At 64.0% G+C, this 19,358-nt stretch overlaps 6 protein-coding genes across 6 annotated transcripts; 3 read left to right on the top strand and 3 right to left on the bottom strand.

Moving 5' to 3' along the window:
- Nucleotides 1-2: 2 nt before the first annotated feature.
- CHLRE_03g180350v5 (uncharacterized protein) lies at nt 3-1,995 on the bottom strand. Its single transcript, XM_001703349.2, has 4 exons — nt 1,709-1,995; nt 1,543-1,603; nt 1,364-1,452; nt 3-1,224 (listed from the first exon to the last, which is right to left on the bottom strand). The coding sequence occupies exons 1-4, from the start codon at nt 1,765-1,767 to the stop codon at nt 1,167-1,169; spliced, it is 267 nt and encodes an 88-aa protein (XP_001703401.1). The 5' UTR covers nt 1,768-1,995; the 3' UTR covers nt 3-1,166.
- A 99-nt stretch (nt 1,996-2,094) lies between these two features.
- Nucleotides 2,095-6,970, top strand: CHLRE_03g180300v5 (uncharacterized protein). The gene is made up of 10 exons (XM_001703195.2): nt 2,095-2,447; nt 2,637-2,976; nt 3,161-3,245; nt 3,420-3,529; nt 3,657-3,844; nt 4,037-4,251; nt 4,434-4,576; nt 4,712-5,129; nt 5,295-5,588; nt 5,758-6,970. The coding sequence occupies exons 1-10, from the start codon at nt 2,327-2,329 to the stop codon at nt 5,992-5,994; spliced, it is 2,151 nt and encodes a 716-aa protein (XP_001703247.1). The 5' UTR covers nt 2,095-2,326; the 3' UTR covers nt 5,995-6,970.
- Nucleotides 6,971-7,114: 144 nt separating this feature from the next.
- Nucleotides 7,115-10,081, top strand: CHLRE_03g180250v5 (uncharacterized protein). Its single transcript, XM_001703196.2, has 5 exons — nt 7,115-7,392; nt 7,515-7,583; nt 7,677-7,954; nt 8,290-8,468; nt 8,644-10,081. Exons 1-5 carry the CDS (start codon nt 7,214-7,216, stop codon nt 9,460-9,462), a joined length of 1,524 nt encoding a protein of 507 aa, XP_001703248.1. The 5' UTR covers nt 7,115-7,213; the 3' UTR covers nt 9,463-10,081.
- Nucleotide 10,082: 1 nt separating this feature from the next.
- Nucleotides 10,083-12,944, bottom strand: CHLRE_03g180200v5 (uncharacterized protein). Its single transcript, XM_043061035.1, has 7 exons — nt 12,806-12,944; nt 12,513-12,692; nt 12,100-12,227; nt 11,501-11,806; nt 11,094-11,239; nt 10,642-10,920; nt 10,083-10,451 (listed from the first exon to the last, which is right to left on the bottom strand). Exons 1-7 carry the CDS (start codon nt 12,832-12,834, stop codon nt 10,206-10,208), a joined length of 1,314 nt encoding a protein of 437 aa, XP_042926164.1. The 5' UTR covers nt 12,835-12,944; the 3' UTR covers nt 10,083-10,205.
- Nucleotides 12,945-13,054: 110 nt separating this feature from the next.
- Nucleotides 13,055-16,433, top strand: CHLRE_03g180151v5 (uncharacterized protein). Its single transcript, XM_001703197.2, has 6 exons — nt 13,055-13,274; nt 13,461-13,737; nt 14,139-14,294; nt 14,652-14,728; nt 14,949-15,108; nt 15,433-16,433. The coding sequence occupies exons 2-6, from the start codon at nt 13,510-13,512 to the stop codon at nt 15,670-15,672; spliced, it is 861 nt and encodes a 286-aa protein (XP_001703249.1). The 5' UTR covers nt 13,055-13,274; nt 13,461-13,509; the 3' UTR covers nt 15,673-16,433.
- A 69-nt stretch (nt 16,434-16,502) lies between these two features.
- On the bottom strand, nt 16,503-19,314 carry CHLRE_03g180100v5 (uncharacterized protein). Its single transcript, XM_001703351.2, has 5 exons — nt 19,296-19,314; nt 18,157-19,196; nt 17,697-17,788; nt 17,297-17,415; nt 16,503-17,088 (listed from the first exon to the last, which is right to left on the bottom strand). The coding sequence occupies exons 2-5, from the start codon at nt 19,023-19,025 to the stop codon at nt 16,612-16,614; spliced, it is 1,557 nt and encodes a 518-aa protein (XP_001703403.2). The 5' UTR covers nt 19,026-19,196; nt 19,296-19,314; the 3' UTR covers nt 16,503-16,611.
- Nucleotides 19,315-19,358: the final 44 nt, after the last annotated feature.

Raw genomic sequence — 19,358 nt, 5'->3', positions numbered from 1 at the left:
GTAAGGAGTCAATAAACGGCCTGTGTATCCGGGGTCCCGACCCTTGCAGGGCAACCAGGCCTTCCCTGTGGAGGCTGCCTGTCTAAGACTCGTAATCCACCGCCCCGGGAGCAACAGCACACTCTTCTGCCTTGCCTCGCCCTGTTTGCGCCCCTGCTTGTCACACTGTCGCCCGGCCATTGCTTTGCTGCACTCCGTTTGCATTTTCTCTGCGGCTGCCTCTCGTGCTCATCCGTGGACGCTGGTCACCTTCCTGCAGGTGCGATGCGGCTCTGCCTCGCGAGTGTGGCGTTGCGGTGTGTCTGTGTGGTGCTATCGCCTGGCCGGGCGCCCGGAGCGTGAGGAATGCGCGTCAGCAAACTTCCAGCCAGCCAGCAACTCGTCGGTACAGTAACTCCGGCGTTAGACCAGCCGCGCACTCTTGCCCTGCCTCTGCCAACTGTTTGCCATTTGTTGGGTATGGGAATTAGCTGCGCCCTAAGGGACCTTACCAACCTGCCTTGCCACTGTCCCATCACACACCCTGGCAACCGACCATATGACGAGCTGTGTGTTCGACAGCTCCCAATGACCGGAGGCAGCTGATATCTGGTTCCCCGCGCGGCTCACGGCTGTCCCGGCTCCTCATGCATGGATGGTACGTGCAAACTTACCCCAGGCACTGAAGCTGTTCGCCCCAAAACCTTACAGCTACATCAACGCCAAGACACGTGTTTGTGTTGTATCAAGCCAAGGAGTGCGTCAACGCCAAGATCCACTATATTGCAGGCCACTGTTTACAGGTGCCCGAATCCCATCACCGGATACGCCGGGTGACGTAACGGGATCTTACAGCGCCCTCGCCTGTGGCACGGATGGGCTTGTAGCCCTGCACATGATTGGCTGCCAATACATACACCCTCGTCAACTTGCTCACAGTGCGCAGATGCGGATAGCGGCACTCCTGGACAGCGGTATCACGTCATCTGCATGCAGATTCCCATGCTCGTTGGAGTCTTCCCCCCACGTCTTCCCCCCTTGCAGAGCCATTTAAATAAGCACACCCGCATTCCGATACGGCCATGTGCCGTCAGTCTGCATTCCCTCCACTCCATATGTACACGTCAGGTTAGATATGTCATCACACGCATCGTTGGCTGCTACTGGTATGCTCCAACGCCGTCATCTTACTGAACCTGCAGAGCCTCAGGCGCTACGGGGTTGGTGCCGTAGCCCTTTGGCCGCCTGCGGCCAGGTGTGACACGGGCGTGCACGGCATGTTAGACAGCAAGCAGTGCCGTCATTCAGGACCGCGGCGACGGGTGCAGTCGCAAGGCAGTCGAACCGCCGCACGGCTGCGTCATACTGCCGGAGCCAGACCCACCTGAACAGCATGATATGTGGCTCTGGTCGGTGAATCGCGTAGTGCACCCAGCCACGCGACTGCTGCACGCCCAGAGCGCGCCACTCGTTCTGCAGGAAAGCAGCGGGGGATGAGATAGTTTAAAGGCGAAGTTGGCGCAGGGGCGCATAGGAATGCCGTCTATCATAAGCACGCCTCACCTCTGATAGAAGGCGGCCTTTGGGAAGCAGCTGGGCAATCTCCGGGGGCAGGACGACGTGCCTGGGCGCAAGCGACCGTGAATTGAAATTGTCAGCTGTGGTCCCGGTGCAGGTTGGAGTGCTCGCGAGCCGTCTCGCGGGTCTTATATAGTCTCGCCGTGCTCACCGGTACTCGTAGACGTCGTCGTAATACTTCTCCGAGTACTGAATGTTGTTCTGTGCCATGTTTCAAGCTCTAACACTACTAGCAGCTCGTCGTCAGAGCAGTCCTAGGACGTGCGTCCGTATGTAGCACCGTAATGAAAGTCAAAGTGGCCTTATAACGCGATTCTGAGGGAACGTCGCCGGGGGGGTGCCGACGTTCTTGCGCTTGGTGGTGAAAGCGACAGCAGGCTATGCTGCCTTCTTAGCAGAGTTCTCTACCTAAACTTGAGTTGTAGTTGGCGCTGTTGGAATAGACTGCAGCTTGCCCCCCCCCCCGAACTTTGGCGCCTTCCTTGCCCCCATCCCACTCAGGATCCAGCTTCCTCTCTCAAGCCGCGGCCAGCTTAGATTGTTGAGAGCTTGCAGCCCGTGCCGCTAACTTCTTAGCGCAATATTTATCCTGAGAGCGTGTGCGACCCCTGGCCAGCGACTTTGATCCCTGCTCGCGACTCTTGACCCATTTCACTTCATCGGGTCCTTCTGTCAGAGCGAGTGGAGTTTGAGGTTGCTCCATACGCATCCAACCTAACAGCGCGTCGAGGGCCCGGTCCCGCGCCCTCTTTAACGCCTGCGGACCGCGATGGCCGGCGAACCCGCCAAGACGTCCAGCGCGTACTGGCGCTGGGCGCTGGCGGCTGGTGTGCCAGTGGCGTGGTACCTATACTCCCGCGGCCGGAAAGCAGAGGACGAGCGCACGGACAGTGAGTGCCCGGATGGAGTGCCTGTAGGAGTGACGTGCACGCACTGGGAAACCACCTGCTACTTGAGCAGCGGTCCCCGGCTGCCTGCAAGCACCACCCGCGCGATCCCCGTATCGCGCTTCATGCCTTCCTTCCTAGCGCTCCCTTCCTCCCTGCTCACCACGTCTGCGCTCCGCTTTCCGTTCACAGTCGATGCCTTCTTCAAGGCGCCCGAGCCGGTTGGCTCTACTGGCAGCCGGCCCGTGGGCGGCGGCCTGCAGAGCGGACCCATTGACGCCTTCTTCCGAAACGCGGGCGAGGAGGTGGACACACGCAACCCACTTGACTTCGATAGCTTCCTGGTCGGCAACAAGCGCGGTGCGGCTGGCAAAGCCGCCTCTGCCACTGCTGCGCCCGCGAAGCCCAAGGAGGCAGGCCCCTCGCCCGAAATGAAGCCCGTGACGGTGTTGTACGGCACCGAGTTCGGTTTCAGCAAGGAGATCGCAGAAAAGCTGTGCAGCCAGCTCAAGGCCGCGGGCTGCAAGCTGTGGTGGGTGTGGGCAGCGGGCTTGAACGGGACGGATGCTGACCTGCCATGGCTTGCTCGAGGTTCCCACCGCACGGCCGCTTGACGCTGGGTCCCAATGCGAAGCTACACAGTATCTGCCCACGACAGTGTGTAGGGGGGGAGTCCAAACTCACCAGCATCGCGCCTTCGTGTTGGCTGCGCGCAGGCCCCAGCTGGAGAACATGGCCGACCACGCGGATGGCTATGACTTTAGCAAGGCACAGGTGGCTGTACTGGCCTGCTCCACACAGGTGTGTCGTGAGCAAGTTCATGTTGGCAGGGCCGAAAGGGAGTGCCTGCCAGCGCTAAGGTATCCGGGTAGCGCACTACCATGGCACAATGGCCTTGCGTGCTGTCTCTCGACTCGCCAAAAGTACGGGATGAGTCCTAAGTAGCTGCTGCCCCCGTGTGATTGACGGGGCCAGGGTGACGGCGTGCCGCCTACCGAGGCTCGCGAGTTCTGCGAGTGGCTGTTCGCGGGCAAGGCCGGCAGCCTGGCGCACCTGCAGTACGCGGTGTGCGCCCTGGGCGACAAGTGAGTGCGGACCGCGCTGCCTATGGATGACGCCCTAGCATGCTGGGGTGGGGGCCATTGCGCACAGTTGTTACGGTGCCCGACATGCCCAAGGACTCTTACCCCGCTACCGCCCTGTACGCACCAGGTCCTACACGCACTTCTGCCGCTGCGGCAAGCAGCTGGACTCGGCGCTGGAGGCCGCGGGCGCCAAGCGCCTGGCGGAGCGTGTGGATGTGAACAAGGAGGACTGGCCGGTGGTGGATGCCTGGCTGGAGGGCGTGGTGGCAGCCGTGCGTGGCATGGCGCTCAAGAGCTTTGTCGAGCTGGGGCTAGGTGAGCACCGGCGAGACGGGGCACGGCGTGATGTGGGTTGCCCGGGGGTGCCGTGCTCGGGTAGCACGTACAAAGTCTAGGCATGCAGCCGGGCTGGGCCTGTCTGGGTCCGGGCGGTTATATAGGGTCGGGCTACCGCAACTCCGTAACTCCGCAACTCCATTCACATTCACCCTTCCATCTGAACCGCAGATGTGGGCGACAGCAGTGCCGCGAAGGCCGCTGCGCCCAAGAAATGGGGTAAGAGCCGGCCCTACTTTGCGACGGTGCTGGCGCTGGAGGGCCTGTGCACGCTGTCCGGGCCTGACGACAAGAACACGGTGCGCATGGAGCTGGACCTCGGCGACAGCGGCATCGGCTACCTGCCCGGAGACGCGCTGGGCCTGTACCCTACCAACCAGCCGCAGGTAAAGCGGCACTGGTGGAACTGTATGGTTGGCTGTATGGCTGCATGACGGTCGTGCTGCAGAGGCTGAGTGGGGTTCGGGGCGGGGAGGAGGCCCATCGCCTGCGACGTGGGTGCATGAGCACAGTGGGGTTGGGCCGGTCAGTGAGGGCTTTGTGGCTTGCGTGTGTTTCCGTACCGCAGGCTGTGGAGGAGCTGCTCCGCGTCATGGGTGCCTCCGCCTCCGAATCGGTGCCTGTGCCCAGCTGGCACTACGAGGAGGAGGGCGTGGCGCCTGGGGGCAGCATGCCGCTGGCGCAGGCGCTGACCAAGTGCTACGACATCAGGTGGGTGGTGCATGCGCCTGATTCTTGCTTCAGGCTCACGGCCCATCCAATCAAGGGTTAAGGGAAGCGGCCATGGTTTTGCGCCTTGGGCTTTGTTCACAAGGTTTACACTCCATGCTGTGCGGCGGCACGCAGGTCGCCCAAGCCCGAGCTGCTGAGGCTTCTGGTGGCGGCGCTGGACGGCACCGCCAACGATCACGCAGCTAACGGCCACGCGAACGGCCATGCGAACGGCCACGCCATCAACGGCGACGCTGCGGCTGTGCCTCCGCAGCAGCGGCTGCGTGACGCGCTCAAGGACCAGGCCGCCATTGAGGCCTACCTGGAGCCGCGCCACGTGGTGGATGTGCTGGCGGACGCCGCACCTGCCAAGCTCACCAGCTCGCAGGTGCTGTCCTGCCTGCGTCAGCTGCAGCCGCGCCTGTACTCCATCTCCTCGTCGCCGCTGGAGGCGCCGGCGCGCGTGCAGGTGACGGTTGCCGAGGTCAAGTACCTGAGCCTGGGCAAGGGGCGCGTCGGCGTCTGCTCCACCATGCTTTCGGAGCGCCTCAAGGTGCGGCAAGCGGTTCCTGCAGTCCAACCTGCATCTTTGAGGCTGTGACTCCTTCGCGCAGGAAATGGCTTTCTCTTCAAATCTATGATGCCAGTCTGCCAGTGTCACCGATGCACAACTTGCCTAATGCATTGGCTCGCCCCTCTCTTGTTTCCTCGCATGCAGGTGGGCGCGCGCGTGCCGGTGTACGTCCACAAGAACCCTGACTTCCGCCTGCCTGCCGACGCGGCTCAACCCATTATCATGGTGGGCCCCGGCACGGGCCTGGCGCCCTTCCGCTCCTTCATCCTGGAGCGCCTGCTGGAGGCGCAGGCCAGCAACGGCAAGAAGGCCCCCGGCGAGATGGTGCTCTACTTTGGGTGCCGCCGCTCCGACCAGGACTACCTCTACGGTGACGTGCTGGAGGGCTGGGCGGCGGAGGGCAAGATCAAGCTATTCACCGCATTCTCGCGCCAGCAGGTATGACCGTGGAATGAGTGCATGTGGTTTAGTTATGCAGACAGTACGTGTGACCAGCAGTGCGCCCGTGTAGCCTACAGCCCCGACTACCTTGTGTATGAAACGCTCATGCGCTCCGCTCGAACCCCTTTCCTGCTGCCGCTGCCAAACTGCTTGGCATCGAGCGCAGGCCCAGAAGGTGTACGTCCAGAACCGGCTGACGGAGAGCGCGGACCTTGTGTGGGGCCTGCTCGAGAAGGGCGCGCACTTCTACGTGTGCGGCGACGCCAGCTCCATGGCGGGCAGCGTGGAGAAGGCGCTGCTACAGCTCATTGGGGAGCGGCTGGAGGCGGGACCGGCGGGCGCGGACGCGTACTTGCAGAAGCTATCGGACACCGGCCGCTACCAGCGCGATGTCTGGTACTGAAGAAGCGCTTAGATGGGGATTGCTGCAGGTGTGCGTTGTGAGTTGATTTAGCTGTGTGGCTATTACCGCAATGTTTGCTGGTGAATGCAAATGCTAGACAATGGCTATGTGCAAAGCGCGTGCGTTTGTATGTGTCGTGGGGGCAGGCGACAGGTGGCCAGAAAATTGTGCTGCTGTCGTGGCACAAGGTGGAGGAACGGGTGGTGGGGCGCCCTGTGCGCACAAGTGAGCAGGGCCTGCTGCCGAGCGTCGGAGCGTGCGCTCTAAATTAAGCTCCGAGTTGCCCGTGACTAGGTAAGGGTAAGACATCATCAAGTTGCAGCGCACAGTTGTGTTGCCGGCTTGTGCGCATGTTGGTCAAGGTGAAGCAAATCTCATAATTTGCCGCTACGATATTGCCTACTAAGTGCGGTAAACGTGAGCAGCGGAGAGGAGGAGGCGTACGATTACCGGGTTGTGCTTCTAGCACGTTGCGTCTGTTGCCGCGCTTTGTGCCCGGGAATCCAGTAAGGCCCTCGGGGTGGCATCCCTATCTGTGACACATTCTTGAATTTGTTGCGGCTGCGCATGAAAGCTATTGGATGGCCTTCGAGGAATCGAGGGCGAGGGTTAAGCCGTGAAGTTGAGGAGCCGCCCACGGCCGCCCTGACTGCAGCTGGGGCCTGATTGAGATGAGGCTCGAAAACCTTTAGCCCGAGTCCATTGAACTCTAGTTGACTGGTACTCACGGTGACCCATAATCAGCGAGTTGGAGCGCGCGACACGGGCATGTGCCGGCACATGCCGGTTAGTCACATCGGGAACCTCAAGGCGCTGACGCCCGCCGGCGCCGCAGGCTCTTTTAGGCTGGTACTGCTTGGCATGTTGCTCAACTATTATTGTGCTTTGTGCTGGAGAATCCCCAGGGGCCCAAGGGGCGCCCACTCGTTTCGAACGTTTTCAAAGTGTCACAGGCGCGCTTGAAACCTATCCGAAGCCTACACAAGTTAACAACTTTAACTTATGGTGCCTTCTATTAGTCAGGAGTGCGTCGGCGGTAGCTAGGCGAAAATACGGCCGGCATGGGCTTGGGCGCCGGAGGAAGACGCTTCCGCCCCCTTCTCCGCATACTTTTACATTCTCACTGAAACGGTGCGTAGCGTGGCTGATTATAACTACAGCACTCTTAAAGCCAGAGCTAGAGTTCCCTTCTTTGCCAGCGCACCCCGCTTCTTGAAGAATGCTTGTCGACTCCTTTGAGGTTCAGTCTCCCAACGTGGTGTACTCGGACGAGCACATCACCAGCACCTACGACTATGCGTCCACCAAGCTGGACCGCGCCCCTGATGGAAAGTGGGTGGTCAAGCCGACCTCCACCAGCTACCAGTTCCGCGTGGACCGCCGCGTTCCCAAGCTTGGGTAAGTGTAGTGTAGACAGCGCACACTTGCCGCCGACGCGACGACCGAGCCGCGGCTGTGTTGTGAACCCGGGGGGGCGCTGTAAGGGCTTCGCTTCAACTCTGCCTACCTCCCCCGCGCAGTGTGATGCTGGTCGGCTGGGGCGGTAACAACGGTACCACTCTGACTGCTGGTATCCTGGCCAACAAGCAGTAAGTTGCCTCGGCCTCGGGAGTCCTTTACCGCGCCCAAATGAAAAGGCCCGCGACTGATCCTGGCCTGACTCAATTTTCTTGCGCTCGCAGTGGTATCACCTGGATGACGAAGGACGGCCTTAAGAAGCCCAACTTCTACGGCTCGCTGACCCAGGCGGCCACCGTTCGCGTGGGCAACTTTGAGGGCGAGGAGGTTTACGCGCCCTTCAAGGCGCTGCTGCCCATGGTGGAGCCCAATGATATTGTTCTGGGTGGATGGGATATCTCCGGTCTGAACCTGGCTGAGGCGATGGAGCGCGCCAAGGTCCTGGACTGGACCCTGCAGGAGCAGATGGTGCCCTACATGCGCGAGATGGTGCCCCTGCCGGGTGGGTACTGAAGACGATTCTGCGGTTGAGGGAGCACGACAGCGGGAAAGAGGGGCAGAGATGCTGGGTCGAAGGGTCCCGAAGGGTATGGGGTCTGGCAGGGAGGCGGGGAGTCCCCAGCACCCCACTGCTGCGACGCACACCTGAAGGAACCGGCAAGGCTGACGTTCCGTTGTGCGTGCTCCACGCTCTCCATTTCAGTTAGCACCCCATGCTGAATAGCTCACTTTGGCCATCATGCCACGCGCAATCGTGGTGCACTGGTGTTCGTCCTGACACTGCCCTCCTCCTTAACCTTGCATGGACCACCCGCCCCACTATGGCTTTTTACGCAGGCATCTACGACCCCGACTTCGTGGCCGCCAACCAGGAGGAGCGCGCTGATAACCTGATTAAGGGCACGAAGAGCGAGCAGCTGGCCGTGGTGCGTCAGCAGATCCGCGCCTTCAAGGAGGCCAACCAGGTGGACAAGATCGTGGTGCTGTGGACCGCCAACACCGAGCGCTTCGCTCAGGTGTGTGACCGGCAGAGCGAGCAGCTGGAGGGTGCGGGGGCCGGCTTTTGGGGGTTGGGCGTGGCGGGCGGCCGTGGCAGCGTGCACCTGCCTATGGTCACAGCCGGGGCCTCGTCACCAGCCGCACATCGATTCCCGTTCCTCACCTCTGAACCCACCACCTCGCATTGTACAGGTGGTGGAGGGCCTGAACGACACCGCGGACAACCTGCTGGCGTCCATTGAGCGCAACGAGGCGGAGATCGCGCCCAGCACCCTGTACGCGGTGGCCTGCGTGCAGGAGGGCGTGCCCTTCGTCAACGGCTCCCCGCAGAACACCTTCGTGCCCGGCATGATCGACCTGGCCGTGAAGCACAACGTGCTCATCGGCGGCGACGACTTCAAGTCGGGCCAGACCAAGCTCAAGTCGGTGCTGGTTGACTTCCTGGTGGGCGCGGGCATCAAGCCCACCTCCATCGTGTCCTACAACCACCTGGGCAACAACGACGGCCTGAACCTGTCGGCGCCTCAGACCTTCCGCAGCAAGGAGATCAGCAAGTCCAACGTGGTGGATGACATGGTCGCCTCCAACTCGATCCTGTACGCGCCCGGCGAGCACCCCGACCACTGCGTGGTGATCAAGTACGTGCCGTACGTGGGCGACTCGAAGCGCGCCATGGACGAGTACACGAGCGAGATTTTTATGGGCGGCCGCAACACGCTGGTCATCCACAACACCTGCGAGGACTCGCTGCTGGCGGCGCCCATCATCCTTGACCTGGTGCTGCTGGCGGAGCTGGTGACGCGTATCCACCTGAAGAAGGATGGCGAGGAGGCCTTCCACGGCCTGCACCCTATCGCCGTGCTGCTGTCCTACCTGACCAAGGCGCCGCTGGTGCCCTACGGCACGCCCGTGGTTAACGCGCTCGCCAAGCAGCGCGCCATGCTCGAAAACATCATGCGCGCCTGCGTCGGCCTTGCGCCCGACAACAACATGCTCATGGAGTTCAAGTAGAGCGGCGGCGCCAGTGCTTGCAGCCGGGATGGGTCCTTGTTGAGTTTCGTGCGCATGTAGTGTGACGGGTGTGTCGGTACTTTGCAGGAGCGTACGTAGAGTGCAAGGCTAGGCAGTGGAGGGGTGCAGTGTACCACAAGCGTTGGTGTCGTTTCTTCTTCTTGTGTTGGAGTGTTCCTTGGGTGTGGCCGGATGGTGCGGCGGCTTTCCTCCGGGTGGGCTGCTTTGTTGCGGCAGCGAGGCCGGAGAGGGAGGTCGGCGCCCAAACACGCATTCCGGGTGTATGACTAGCGCTTCTGGACTATTGACCAGAGCAGTACAGAACTGGCCCGCAATTGTGCGGTCGCATATTGATGTTTCCATCCGACGATGGTTGCTATTAGAGGTGGAGAGAGAGCGAGGATTCCGGATTTTGCTGCGCCGGCTAGCGTGAAGGAAGTGAACATGATGAGGATGATGTGGAGTTTGGACCGGAAGGGTGCACCGCACCTGAACACGCTTATGGCCATGGCCCAGGGCGGTGTGAAAGTATTGATTCGGCGCCCACATCCCAGTGCACGTGTCCAGAATATATGACAGTTTACAGCCAAGCCCGCACATCTGTATCGCATCGTATCACGACCCCGAACCGGTGCTCGCCCCTACACCATCCAGCACTCCAGCAACCTTCCGGTGTTAGCCTAGGTGAAATGGCAACGGATGCACGGTTGCCCTTCATCATCGGGCCCTTGCCAGCCCCCTATCTAGTCCTCGTCGGACGTGAACAAGCAGCCACCAGTCTTCTTGCCGTAGCGGCTCAGCAGCTCCACCGCACCGCCGGCGCCGCCCACCGCAACCTGGCCGGTGCGCGGGTGCAGGTCCAGCCCGAATGCGGAGCGGCAGCCCTGCAGCGGCTGCTTCACGCCGGGGCCCTCCAGCGCGGCGCTGTAGCGGCACAGGGCCGACTCCGACCCCACCACCAGCACCTCCGAGGGAGCCACGACCATGGCCTGCGCAGGGGCGGCAGAAGGAGAGTGTTTGATGAGCCAGGGGGGGGGGGCGGCTTAGGTCTGGGGCTGTGGTACCGGTAGTGACGCTTTGGTCTGTTTCGGCAATAAACAGCACTTGCGGAGAAATGTCTTCCCAGGATGCATTCCAGCCCCGGACCCCCCCCCCCCGCACACATGCACACCCACCCACCTGCGGCACGGCGGTGGTGGACACCTGCTGCACCCGCTGCCCCATGCCCAGGCTCCACATGCTGAGGCTGCCGGCGCTGCCGCCGCCGGCGCCGTGCCCGCACAGCAGCCAACTGCCGCTGGCCTCGAAGCGCAGGCAGGTGGTGGGCGGGTTGCGCAGGCAACGCAGCGCCTCGGCGCCGCTGCCGGGCACGGACCGGCCCGCTGCGCCCGTGTCGAAGGTGGAGGTGCAGGCACGGGCGCCGCCGATGCGCGCGTCCCACAGCCGCACCGTGCCGTCCTGCAGTGTGAAGGTTGGGCCCCGGGCGCCAGGCAGCGTCCTTTAGTAAGTGCCCGCTATCCCCAACATGCCTGGCGAGTACCGGCATTCGGAGATCTGCCAGTCATACTCCACGGCCAGCTTTACACTGCCCCACCAGCCCGCAACGCCACGCCTCTCCCGCAGCCCCGCACCTCGGAGCCGGTGGCCAGGCTGCCTGCGCTCCAGCTGTGGTCCATGGTCAGCACGCCCGCCACATGGCAGCCGCCCTCCGCCCGCTGCGGGCTGCTCAGCGCGCCCGTGGCCACATCCAGGCTGTGCACGCCGCCGTCGCTACAGCCTGCAGCGCCGCGGGCCAGTAGGCAGTGGGCAAGGGGAACGCAAGGGAACGGCGCCGTTGCTATAAGCATGTTAGGCCCGGCATGTCCTACGACCGACTTCAGACCCTGCAAACCCAGCCAAGCCGGCCGTGCGAACATATCCGCAACAGCACCTGTCCTGCACCCCCCCCCCACCTAACATGCCATCACATGTACCGTAAACACGGCATACCGGTACTAAATTACCGGCAGCGCCCCCCGCCCCCCGCTCGGCAGCTCACCAGCAAACAGGGTCGTGGGCCCTGACCCCTCGCCCGCCGGGTCCGACGACAGCGCCAGCGACTGCACCGCCGGCGGCAGCGAGATGGCGCCCAGGGGGCTCTCCGCCCGCGGCAGCCGCACCGCCAGGAACGGCCGCACCTCCAGCACCGCCTCCGCCCCCGCCCCCGAGCCGTCTGGCGCCTGCTGTTGCTGCTGCTGTTGCTGCTGCTTCAGCTCTCGCGCCTGCAGCCCCGCCAACACGTCAGACAACCGCCAGCCACGCACGTAGCCGTCGTCGCCGCCGCTGAAGAGTAGCGTGTCGCCGCCTGGGAGTGAGTGGGAAGGGCGGAAGCGTGCGGCGATGGTACCGTTTGCCAGTTGAGGTCGGGCAGGCGGGTTAGGTGGCAACAGCTCAGGACCAAACACGCGTACCAATGCCCTCCTTTTCCCTGGCCCGGCGTCCCCGGTTTTGGTTGGTTTGGGCTGGTACCTACAAACCCCCCACCCCCGCCCCGCCCCCGGCCCACCCCCGCCTTCCGTGCCCGGCCCCGCCAAGTGCGCTCCATGCTAGTGGCCAAGGCCCTCCCCCATCGCCCTTCCGCGGCGCAGCTCCACTGACCTCTCGGGGTTCGTGCCGTCGCCAGGCAGTACACGGCCCCCACGTGCGCCGCCCAGCTGCAGGCCGGCTGCGCGCTCTGCTGCCCCGCCGCGGTCCAGCGCGTCACCATGTCCACCAGCCGGAATAGCCTGCAGGCACACACATGCGTCCACAGATCGCGTGTGCAGCCGTGCGCAGAGGCGGGTCAGGCTAGCATGTTTGCAGGGCACGTCGCTGTCATAGAATGACTGGTGCGCATGCAGGCGGGATGCAGTTGCAAGCGACTGGCAATGGAAGAAGGCACCTTAGGCCATGCCGCCAGGTATGTAGGCCAGCTGCATGCAACGCACGCGGTATGCCCTGCACCCGTTACAGCATGCCAGCTCCCCCTTTCACAATCCAGCTGGGCACCAAGGCTGCCGCAGCGGCCTCACCTGAGATGCCCTGTGCTGCTCGCAGTCACCAACAGGTCCGACGGCGCCAGCGCCAGGCTGCTAGCGGCGGCGTCGCCGTTCCCTAGCGTGCTGCTCACAAACGCACAGGCGTAAACCGTGCTGAAGCGCTCCAGCCGCTTCTTGTGTATGCCATCGGCGTACGTTTGTAGATCGTAGCTCCTGCGCGTCAATGGTGCACGCGTCAGGAAGCAAGCGGGAGCGCCCGGCACCAGCTACGTAGCTGGTGGGGCACCGTGGCGGGAAGCAGAGTTCTGACCCGGGCTGTTCCGCACCTGCAATCAAAACCGTCTGTCGACACCATGTGTCCACGCTAGCTAACTGTCCCCCGAGCTCTTAGGTGTCCAGAAAAACAGGTCTGCAGTTTTTGGAAATGTGCTGGACAGGGCCTCAAGCTTCCATGCGATGTGTAAGTGCATGTGTATGCTGAAGACAACAAAAGCCAAAGCCAAGCCGGACGCGAGGAGTGGAGCAGTCCAAACCCGATTGTGCTTGCCGGCAGTGCGATCGCTGTCGACCTACCTAACACCCTTTTTAGTGCTTCAGCTCTCTTTAGCTTGTATCGCACACGTTACAGTTGTCACCTTGAAGCAGCACATACTTCCAAGTGCGAGACATTATCGTTTCACAGTAACAACTAGTTTCACCTTAGCTTGCTACAATTTGCAGGTATCAGGTCTGAGCAAGTTTCATTGAAAGCTGTGCAGTTCTCAACTCAACCAAAGCAACGCGCATGTTGTGCTGGTGCGTGGTTCTCGGTCCCCGGGGGCGCAGAGTTGCTGTGCGCAGTATTATTGGGTAGGGGCTCGTGAAAAAAGGCGCTGAGGAGCTGCAATGGGGTGGGCGGCCATGTGCCACAGTGGGCCTCGTCTGCACCCACCCGGGTGCAAGCTGGCTCGCTTCAACAACCCTTGTCGCCGGCGCTTGCAGGTGAAGCTGGACCGCAGCAAAGCTAGCAGCCACACAAAGTGCACGCGGGATGGAGGAGGGGCCTGATGGCACGCCGCGGCGCTCTGGCGCGCCGCGCACGTCCGTCATCGGGCATGTGCCTTCCCCAAAGCCGGCGGCGGGGAAAGCGGCCGCCCCGGCCGCCGGCAAGGGCGGCGAGCAAACCACCACAATGGTACACTCGGATGAGGGCGCGGAGCTGCAAAAGGTGGAGCGGCCGGATGATCGTGTGGTGACGGAGATCGTGGGCTGCTTGAAGGTGCGTGTCAGGGGTTTGGGTATACAAGGCAGTTGTGAGAGGCAGGCTGACGAGGCTGAGAGTGATTCCACCCAGCGGAAGCCAAACGAAAACAAAAACCGAAGAGAGCAAATTTTGGGGTGCCGGGTCGGCTGTTGGCTGAGGCAATGCCATGCTATTCAGCTTAGAGTATCCGTGTAGAGTGCTAGGGAGGCCCCGCGGCCGCGACGGTCGTGAAAGCTCGCAGGCCCCAACACTCAGATGTCCAGCCTGGGGCCACGGCCCGCTGTCTTCCACCTGCGCCCTTCCACACACCCTCCACCCTCCCTACCGCCGCGCGCCGCCCCTCCACGCCCCTCGCCGCCACCTCCCTGCCACCTCACCTCCACGCCCCGCCCCGCCCTACCGGCCTGGCCCCGCAGATGAAGAACAGCATGCTAGCTATGGGCGCGTGTGAGCGTGTGAAGAAGATCGCCCGTGTGTACCCCATGGAGGTGGCCAACAGCGCCATCATGGACCAGCTCACGGACATACTCAAGGACGGGTCCGCCTCGGTGCTGGCAGGCAACGTGATGCAGGCGCGTGCGGCTAGAGGCGGAGGACTGGGAGAGGAGGGGGAGAGGAGGGGGAGAGGAGGGGGGAGAGGAGGGGGAGAGGAGGGGGAGAGGAGGGGGAGGAGGGGAGGGGGAGGGATTTGGAACGTTTGAAGTGGGTTGGGGGAAGGTGCGCTTGAGGGAGGGAGGGCGGGAGGGAGGAGGGGGTGAGGGAGGATGGGTTGCGGGAGGGAGGGCAGGGAGGGTTGGCCATGGGGGTTGGTCTCCGTCCCATGGCTGCGGCCGTGACTTTGGACTAGGATACAGTGGCACAGGGAGCGGCAACATGGTGCGTGTGAAGTGTACGAGCATGTGACGTTGCGCATGTGTATGCTGCTGCAGGCTCTGTCGGTGATGGCGCTCAATCCGGAGGGCCGCCAGAAGGTCTGCCTGGCGGGTGCGTCCCTGCCCCTCATCCAGTGAGTGCGGGCCGGTGCGGCGCCCGACAACCCACACACAGGGCGGGCGGGCAGCCAGGGCGCGTCACACCGCACACACGCTCGAAGCCGCACATCCAGCTCGCATGTCCCTCGCTCGGCATCATCAACCACGCCTAGCTCCAAGCACCTTTCCGCCCGCCCCCCAACCCACCCCACCCCCAACCCCATCCCCACCCCCACCCCTCCCGCCTGCCCCCAGCTTCATCCGCGCCGCCGACCTGTCCCGCCCCAACCTGGACCGCGCCGTGACGCTGCTGATGAACCTGGCCGCCGACACCTCCAACCGCCGCTCCATACGCGAGCAGGGCGGCGTGGAGGCGCTGGTGGAGGTGCTCAAGGTGGCGCCGCTCAGCGAGCCGGTGAGGGGCAGGCGGGGGAGAGGGGCAGGGGAGGGGCAGGGGCAGGCGGGGGAGAGCGGGGGAAGGGCACGGGAGGGGTGGGGAGAGCGGTTGCATGGGTGAAGGGCGCGATGGAGGGACCGGGGCATGGCGCGGGTGTCGGGGCTGCAGGGCGAGGCAGGGGGCCCCACCGCCAGACCCCCCCCCCCCCCCGCGCGCCTCACGACACGCTTGTGGCACACACACACACCCTCTTTTTATACTTTATGAGTGTACTCCCCTGTCTCCCTCGCACTACCTCACACACATATACACATACTCGTTTCCCAATCCGCCCGCTCGCAGCTGATGGAGCACGCGCTGGGAGCGCTGCACAACATCGCGCTGCTGGACGCCAAGGCCAAGGGCCGCGCGCTGGAGGCGGGCATCCTGGAGCCGCTGCTGCGCATCACCACCGCCAAGGGGCTGCCGGAGGCGGACATGTGCGCCGTGCGTGGCCGCATGATCCTCACCGAGCTGCTCAAGATGCCGGAGACGGAGGAGCGGCTCGCGGCGGTGGCGGCGGAGATGGGCGTGCGGCTGTAGCCGGGGCTGGGGCAGGAGGCCGGGTGCGGATGAGGGCGGGTGCTGGGGGTAGGGGCTGGTGAGGTAGTGCGGGTTGCAGCTGGGGGCAGCTTGAGTGGTGATTGGCATATGCGGGTGATTCTTCAATCGGATGGGCGGGCGCGCTGCCACTGCAGGCATGCCGGCGGCAGCCTAGGCGTTTGAAGCGCAGCGGATGGACGGACGATACCGCTATGTGGCTTGGTTGCTTAACAACGACGGTGGGAGTTTGTGCGTGTGTGTTTGTGGGGGTTTGTGCGTGTGTATCGTATGCATATTAGGTGTGAGGTTTTCACTGATCTGGGGTAGAAGCATGAGCGCGCAACACATGCACCTGTTATGGGCGCTGCGCACTGCCTAACAACGAAAGCCTGCGTGCGTGTGGGTGTCTGCACCGCATGTGCTGTGAGAGGCACGTGCTGAGGCGAGGGCGCGGCGAGCCTGATCGGAGCCGCAGGACCTCGTGATGTAGGACAATAAGGACATGAATAAAAGGAGAAGCTAGAGGTATGTCATCGGTACTACGTCATTAGGTCTGTGATCGATGTACTGGGTACAGGACTACAGGTCACTGGGTAGAGGTGACTGGCGAGACGCTCTGCATTCGTGACTCGCATGCAAACTTTCTGGTCCTCCTTTAAGACGAATGTTCTGCGCGTACTGGAATGCTGGCTACGCAAGGAGGTCCTGAAACAGGCCTGACATGTGCTGGTGCAGTGTTAAGGAGTAAGCAACTGCGGAATCGTTGGCACGTGCAAAGCGTGGAACATGCGAAATGGGCAGGAGGGGGACATCAACCGCCAGCGCCACGCAAGCAATGTTACCGGTACCGGTACTCTGGGAGCAGGCGAGCCCATAGCACGCAGCAAACGCCACAGTGTGCCGCAGACCCACCGTGTGCGGCCCTCAGCCTCTCGCCTCTCAGCCCGCCATGTCTTCTGCGCCGCCCGCTGCCGCTTCCCCTCCCGCGCCTGCAACCCCAACTCCCGCTCCTGCCCTCGCCTCTGCAGCTTCTGACGCGAACGGCCCTACCCCTGCTGCCCCCCCTCTTGCCTCGCCCTCCCCAGACGCCGCCATAACGCCGCTGTCCGCATCGCCCGCACCCCTGTCGGCAGATGCGCCGCCGCCGCCTGCGCCTACCGCCTCAGCACCTCCGTCCACCTGCCCAGCCGCCCGCCCAGTCGCCACCCCAGCCGCCACCGCCGCCCCCAAAGGCGCACACGCGGGCTGCCGGGGCAGCGGCCAGGGCAACTGCGCCAGCCTCTCCGCCAGCTGCACGTAGGGCTGCTCGCGCGCCTCCCGAGTCATGGGCGCTGCGCCCGAGGTGCTGGTGCACACCCACACCTCGGTGGAGGGCGGCAGCGGCCAGCCGGGGGGCAGCGCCGCCTGGCGCCCGAACTGTAGGCGTGAGGGCAAGTGGCGGACCGGAGGGACGGACAGGCGGTGAAGAAGGGCAGGCGAGGTGAGGGAAGGGGGGATGCAGGGGCGGCGGCGGCACCCGGTCAGGGAGAAGCGCGAGGCGAAAGGCTGGGGAGACAGTTGGTTTGAGTTTTCTTTCATACTACCATTCCACCATACCGCACCCGTCACACGTAGGCGGCCGCACCTCAACTGTCTTGACCTTGTTCCGGGCCGGCCCCGCCCCCACGTTCATCAGCTCCAGGTACTGCCGCTTGCCCGTGAACGCCACGAGCCGCGGCGCGCCGCACAGCCCGCAGCGGCAGCCTGGGTGCGCAGGCGGCGGGCGGGGCGGGTAGCAGCCCCATTAGCACCAGCAGGAGCAGGAGCAGCAGCGGTAGCGGCAGCAACAGCGGAGTAAGCGTCAAGACCCCAGCTCAGAGTCATGCAGCCGTACAGGTGTCGCACGAGTAGCACGAGAGGTCCGCTGTACGCCCCGCAACCGCCACCACCACCCTCCTCCGGACAGAGGGCTTGTGTGCTAAGGTGTGTGCCGGCACAGCGCCTGGGCCCACTCGTGTGCACACACGGGGCGACCCCGCACGCACCTATGCTGGTCGCCGCCCGCCGCATGTGCGCGCGCAGGCGGCTGTAGAAGCCCCGGCTCCAGCCCTCAAACACCTCGCTCTTGAACCGCGAGCTGCACGGGAAGGGTAGGACAGGGCCGCGGCAAGGAGGACGAACCCATGGGCCGCGGTGGTCGTGGCCGGTACGATTGGGTTTAAGGCTGGGGACGGCGCCATCAGTGGCATGGGCCTGGTACGCATGCCGTTTGCGCTTCCGCCGCCGGCACCTCCATGCCAGCCCTGTGCCCGGCGCCGTCCATCATCGCAGCTGGCAGGCGAACCCACGTACCCCCACGTACCCCCAGGTCCCCGCCCGCAGCTTCCTGCTCCCTGCCAACCATCCCTCCCTTACTGCAACCTTATCGCTTGGGCCCAGATCCAGCAATCCCCCATCCGCCCCACCCGCTTACCAACCACGCCCCCGCCACCCCCGCCCGCACACCTGTCCGTGCCCGGCACGCCGCAGCCCACGTCCAGGAACCCCACCCCCGCCACAGCCGGCATGAGGCCGTCATCCTGGGGGCCGCGGATGCGGTCGGGCGGCGCGATGCCGGTGCGGCGCAGCAGCGGCCACAGGTGGTTGGAGGGGTTGGAGTAGTAGTGGCCCGAGCGCCAGGCGTGCTCGCTGGGGTTGTGGCCCACAATGACCAGTCGAAGCGGGTCATCGCCAAGCTTCTCCGGCACGCCGGGCGCGGAGTCCAGCGAGGGTATGGAGTCGGATTTGGCCGTTTTGCTTCGGCTGCCTCCCCCAGCCTTTGCCTTTGATTGAGGTGTGCTGCCGCCTGCGGCAGCGGCCACGACGTTCCCGCCGTCGCCCTGCGGCGTGCCGGCCCCAGTCCCGGTGGAGCCTGAGGCCAGGGGCAGGCCACCCGCACTAGTGGCGGCGGAGGCGTCCGCTTGTGGCTGTTGCAGGCTTGTGCGCTGGCCACGAGTGGAGCCGCCGCCACCGCCGCCGCTGCCTGCAGCGTCAGCGGCGGCCGCGGCCCCGGCCGCGCCCTGGCCCGCGCTCCCGCCGCTGACGTCATCACTGTCGTCCATTATCTCCACCCCTCCGGAGGATGAAGTGGATGGCGCAGATGACGCCGGCGGCCCACCCGCGCGACGCCCGCTGTTGCCGCCCGCGGCACCCAGAGCTCCGGCTCGGGCGCCGTTGGTGCCGTCGCCCCAGCCGCCATCCGCACCACCACCAGCGGTGACCGCTCCTCTAGGTGAGGGCCCGGCTGCGGTGACCGCACGAGCGCGCTTCGCGCGAGGACCGACGTCCTCTTCGGCCGCCGCTGCCGCTGCCGCGCCTCTCCGACCCGACTGCATCCCGGTGACAGTGTCGACGGCCGGCGCCCCGCGGCTGTCGTGTGCGGCCCCTGCGCCCGAGGCCCCGGCTGCTTGAGCGCTGTCCGCTGGTTGAGCGGCGGCTACTGGCCTTGCTGACAGAGTGAACGAGCTCGGCTGTGCGCCCTTTAGCGAGCCCCCAAAGCGGAACCGCTGCAAAAAGGAGAGGCGATACGCTGTAAATAACATTGATGAGCTAAATCGACCGTGCATCTAATTCAGCGGCATGCGTGCGGTGCTCTGGTGACTCACATCGAACAGGTTGCTACCCTCCGCCATTTTGGTGCCCTTCCGAGCTGCAGAACAGCCGACACA

The sequence above is a fragment of the Chlamydomonas reinhardtii genome, chromosome 3 (assembly GCF_000002595.2).
Source record: "Chlamydomonas reinhardtii strain CC-503 cw92 mt+ chromosome 3, whole genome shotgun sequence".
In the NCBI taxonomy this organism is placed as follows: Eukaryota; Viridiplantae; Chlorophyta; class Chlorophyceae; order Chlamydomonadales; family Chlamydomonadaceae; genus Chlamydomonas; species Chlamydomonas reinhardtii.
This window is presented reverse-complemented; position numbering and strand designations above follow the sequence as displayed.